Source organism: Microtus ochrogaster, unplaced genomic scaffold (genome assembly GCF_000317375.1).
Source record: "Microtus ochrogaster isolate Prairie Vole_2 unplaced genomic scaffold, MicOch1.0 UNK56, whole genome shotgun sequence".
Classification (NCBI taxonomy): Eukaryota; Metazoa; Chordata; class Mammalia; order Rodentia; family Cricetidae; genus Microtus; species Microtus ochrogaster.
The window spans coordinates 973716-979038 of NW_004949154.1; the positions used below are offsets into that span (position 1 = coordinate 973716).

At 48.4% G+C, this 5323-nt stretch overlaps 1 protein-coding gene across 1 annotated transcript in view; it reads left to right on the forward strand.

Moving 5' to 3' along the window:
* The window catches only part of Vwce (von Willebrand factor C and EGF domains), a 33041-nt gene that overhangs the window by 10220 nt on the left and 17498 nt on the right, over positions 1 to 5323 (forward strand). Inside the window, exons 8-10 of the mRNA XM_005369646.2 lie at positions 406 to 827; positions 907 to 1000; positions 3776 to 3858. Coding sequence (XP_005369703.1) covers positions 406 to 827; positions 907 to 1000; positions 3776 to 3858 — 599 coding nt within the window. The remainder of the gene's footprint in view (positions 1 to 405; positions 828 to 906; positions 1001 to 3775; positions 3859 to 5323) is intronic.

Sequence of the window (5323 nt, forward strand, 5' to 3'; positions counted from 1 at the left end):
GAAGGTCCCCTACTCTCAGGAAAACCTGTGTGTCCCTTTGTAGCTGTTAGGAAAGGGAGGGCTGGGCCGGGTGGTGGCGGCGCAAACCTTTAATCCCAGCACTTGGGAGGCAGAGGCAGGCGGATCTCTGAGTTTGTGACCAGCCTGGTTTACAAGAGCTAGTTCCAGGACAGGCTCCAAAGCTATAGAGAAACCCTGTCTCGGGGGGGGGAAAAAAAAGAAAAAAGAAAAGAAAAGAAAAAGGAGGGCAGGTGAAGCTTGGAGCTGTAGTTGTCACCATGGCCTCAGCAGTTCACAGCCAATTATGTTATGTTGAGGAGGAAACTGGTGGACCAATCTAAGACCCTAAAACCCCACTTCCTGCCCCTGCTGCCTCCCTCAGGAGACCCCGTGCTTCCATTTCAGCTTTCCCGAAGGCCGTTCAGGCCCCATCTGCCATCCTGCAGCCCCGGCAGCAACCTGCTAAGATGTCCCTGCTCCTTCCCGAGGCAGGCCGGCCTGCCTTGTCCCCGGGACACAGCCCTCCTCCAGGGGCACCAGGATACCCCACTGGAGTCAGAACAACTCATCAGTCATCTACCACCCTGGGCCTACCCACATTCTTTCCCACACAGTTGCTATCCACCCCAGGGCCAAGTTCCTCCCTCCTGGGGACCCTCCGACCCCCCTCACTCCTCCAGGGGGAGGCAGTAGGGACCCCTTCCTCACCCAGGGTCCCGGAAGGTGCGAAGCTTGGAACAGGGCTCTCTTCCTGCTGGTACCAGGGAGCCACATATGAATCAGGGAGCCGGTGGAACGAGCCTGAGTGCTCTCAGTGCTTGTGCCAGGTAGGTGTGACGTCCCCAGGCCGCCCTGGTGGAGTGTCTGGGGTCTGCCCTTGACTGCAACTCTCGCTTGTGTATCCAGGATGGAGAGGTGACCTGTGAAAACCTGAGGTGTAACACTGCCTGTTCCCATCCGATTCCCCCCAGGAATGGCGGCTGCTGCCCTTCTTGCACTGGTAAGAGCTGACGGGGAGGGATCAACCTGCTTCTTCTTACCGTTGCCTCTTGAAGCCCAAAGGTGAGGCTTATGTCCGAGGCAGGGGCCAGCAGAAACTCCAACCTGCTGTCTACCAAAGGAGGTGCCCCAGTTGGGGACTGTTCCCAAACCCTGCCTTTACCCTTCCCTTTTAAAGTCCCTGAATTTTACGGTATGTTTTCAAATTAAATAGTGTACTTTTTCAGGAAGCAAATTGAGTGCCTACAAGTGAGACACTGTGCTGCACTGGCTAAAGACTCAATGCTGTTACTCTAGGGGATTGTGACCCTTGATGGCAGGGCTTTCTTTACTAAGGCTACATCAGGCCTAAGCAGGGTCTAGCCTGTTGCCCACCACCTCTAGTGAGCAGGGTAGGAGATACTGATTCAGAATGAGGGAAATATGTGTTTGTTTTTAACACAATGCTTTAGATGTCTCCCCTCAAACTAGTTAGAAAACAGTCTGTCAGCAAATTGCTCTGGCCACTCCTGGAGCTGGATATTTTCCAAATTTCTCTGAAAGCGAGTTTTATATCAGTGAGTGTGGATAGTGAAATTTGCTTTAGGGCCTATGGTTGGTAGTCCACAGCTTCTACTGGCTTCTCAGGTGAACTTGCAGAGACTTGGCCAAATTTGCTTCCACCCTCTTTCCCCTGGGGTAGCTGCCTCATGTAGGGTCATTGCAAGACCCCTTGGGGGTTGCTGCTTTGCTGCCTTCAAGAATAAAAGCCTCTGGGCTGGAGAAATGGCTTAGCGGTTAAGAGCACTGATTGCTCTTCTAGAAAACCCGGGTTCAATTCCCAGCACTCACATGGCAGCTCACAACTGTCTGAAAATCCAGTTCCAGGGATCTGACACCTTCACACCAATGCACATAAAATAAAGATAAATAAATCATAAATTAAAAAAAAAAGAATAAAAGCCTCTATGATCCAGAGTTGCTATGCACCAAATTTTGATGCCTTTTAAATACCTTGATGCCTGTAGCATTAGAGATGCTTTCCTATTTAAAACAGGTTAGATTTTCAAATAGAGCTTTGTTTTCTATGTAACGGTTTTATATTAGCTTTGTATAATCTTTCATGTAAGAGTCATATTTTTGGCTTTGTAGATAAAGACTTAAATTTTTGTGCAAAATTGTGATGGTAAAACACACATCCATTGGACTATGCAAATTGATTTCTAGTAGCAGCACTGAGCAGCTGGGCATTTCCTAGCACACACACTTTCCCCTCACCTGTACTACACCTTGGGGCGAGGAACAAAGGAGCAGCCTTCTGTTTACTAGAGAGGCAAGAAACATGGCTGAAAACATTAAAAAGATGTTTGGGTTTGTATGTGGTGCTGCTGCCCTGGGTACAACCCACCACCACCCAGGACCAGCCAGTATCATCAGACCTCTGCTGGACCTAGCCGGGAGGCCCAGTTTTTAATATGTAGAACACATGGTCATCTTTAAGGCTCAGATGGGCTCAAGTTGAAACTGTGTTTTATAGAGCGGATGTTTAGGTGAAGGAATTGGTTCTCAGTTATGTTTACAGCACTTGGAATTGTGTTTTCTTGTACATTTTGTATTTTAAAATCTTTTATAGGAGTGCAATGCTCCTTACACAAATACAAAGGGAAGACAAGCCAGCAGTTCAGGCTCCTCCTCGGTTACAGTGCTGAAATAATAAACAGTAACTTCCCCCACAATCAGTTCTTGGAGTCACCTGGGAGGCCGAGTCTGCTTGGCGGTTCAGGGGTGGGGTCTGAGAACAGTTGACAAACTGCTGATCTGGACCCTCCCTTTGAGAACCACGTGTCTATGCTGAAGTACTCTTCAAGGGGAACCATTCATAGGGCCACCCTGCTCGCCTGAATACTCCCTCCTCTCCTTTGTTCGTTTGTTCCTTCCCTCCTTGAGTGTCCACCTCCATCCTGTTGTCTGCTTCCCCTGCCCCACCTGCCCTTGGATTGCTGGAGGACAGTCATTTCCTTCCTTCCATTGCAGACTGGGGCTGGGGCTTAGTGCTTGCCTAGCATGTATGACGTAGGTCATAAAAACAATTTTTCCCCCTAGGGTTTGGCAAGGAGGAAGTGCCTGCATTGGTTGCCAAGACAAAGGGAGATAATTTCTCTTTTTGCTATGATCCACCCGTGTATTGGGCCCTGAAAGAGCTGAGTTCTCTTTATAACCAAGATTGTGGATCCCTTCAGGTATCCACAGGAGTACCCAGCAGGAGTGCTGGGTACACAGGGATATTTACATTTTTTTTTAATTTTTTGGTTTTTCAAAACTGGATTTCTCCGTGCAGCTCTGGCTGTTCTGGAACTAACTCTATAGACAAGGCTGGCCTTGAACTCGCAGAGATCTACCTGCCTCTGCCTCCCAAGCACTGGGATTAAAGGTGTAAGCCACCACCACCTGCGATATTTCCATTTTTTGGTGAAAATAGCTGAGTTGCAGAGAGGCGAGGTGCCATGGGTAAGGCCATGTGGGTAAAGGGAGCTAAAATTCTCCATTTGGAGCCTAGCCTGTCTTGTGTGACAGAATACAATGATGCTTTTTCAAGACACACTTGAATGAGCATGCTCAGGGCCACTGCAGCTGATCTTGCGTGTGTCTCAGGTTAAGGAGCCTATGTCTGCCACTGCTGGGGCATCCGGGGTGGTGAGAGGAGGGTCCAGAAGTGTTACTCCTGGAAAAGTAGAGACCTCAGGTTTCCTACGCTTTGAGGAGGCTGATGTCCCTACTTCTCGATTGTCTGTCTAAGGCTGCTTTCACAGTGGTGCTGTCCGAGAAGAAGGGGACGTGTTTTCACCTCCTGAGGAGAACTGCACCGTGTGTGTCTGTCTGGTAAGCAACCCGAGGTTCCCCACTGGGTGTTTTCTTAACCTTTGGGTGTCGTCAAGGAGGGGAACAATCCGGATGCTGAAGGGAGCTTGCTTCAGGGCTTTGGGTTTAAACTGAGCTTGAGAGGGTCATAGAAACATCCAAGCTCTGGCCGACAGACTTGGGAGGCATCTGCTATGCATGAGAGAGCCAGGGCAGAACAGGATCCATCTGTTTGGGAAGAGGAGGAATGGGACTCTCTCAGGAACTTCACCAGGGAAGTATTTTCTCCAGGCAAAGTATTTCCTACCACAACAAAGGTACGCACATGGGGAGAGAACAGCCTCATTAAGCTCCCTTGTAGACCAGGCTGGCCTCGAACTCACAGAGATCTGCTTACCTCTGCCTCCTAAGCGCTGGGATTAAAGGCATGTACAAACCACCGCCCGGCAACTCCCTGGCCTTCTTGAGAATATTTTTGTTTCTGGCAAGTTTACTCCTCATAAGCATTTACTGTGCCAATGCTGCCTGCATGCATCTGATTTTGAGTACCCACTGTGACTGTGTGTCAGGCACAGGCTTGGTGCCCTTTCTCTATTCCCTAACCATCACACCAAGTGCGGAGTGGGTGATGCTATCCCTGATCCACAGATTCAGAGATGGATGTTTTAACTGAGAGGTCTGTTGCAGGCTTTGTCTGTCAATCCTTGCTGTCACCCTCTGTCCATCTTTAAACAGAGCTCCTGGACTGGCCACAATGGTACACAGGGTGCTGTATGATCAGGGACATACAGAATGTCAGCAGCATTCATCTAGCTCTTCCTGTGTGCTAAGCCTGTGTAGAAAGGAGCGGAAACTGTATTCTTTTAAACACTGCCTGGCCCATTATCTCTAGCCTCTTACTGGCTAACTCTCACATCTTGATTAACCCATTTCTAATAATCTGTGTAGCACCACGAGGTGGTGGCTTACCAGGAAGGATCTTAACCTGCGTCCATCTTGGAGAGGAGAGCTATAGCTATAGCATCTGCCTAACTTCCCTTCTTCCCAGAGCATTCTCTTCTGTCTATTCCGCCTACCTAATTTTCTGTCCTATCAAAGGGCCAAGGCAGTTTATTAATTAACCAATGAAAGCAACAGATAGATAGAAGACCCACCTATATGAATCATGCAGAGAAAAGGAGCTTGGGTGTGTTCTCCCATTTTTATGTAGTGAGACAGGCACTGAATCCTTCCATGTTAGAAGTTCCTGGAGACGTGATATCAATTGCCTAAAATTTTGTTAGTAGAAGTATATGTAGCAGGCTTTCTTTGGGGCCACCAACCAGCTCCAAATCATAACACAGGGACTTATATTAGTTATGACTGCTCAGCCTTAGCTTAGGCTTGTTTCTTGCTAGCTCTTATAACTTAGATTAACCTGTTTCTTTTCATCTATGTTCGCCTTGGGGCTTATTTACTTTTTCTTCATTCTGTATGCCCTACTCAT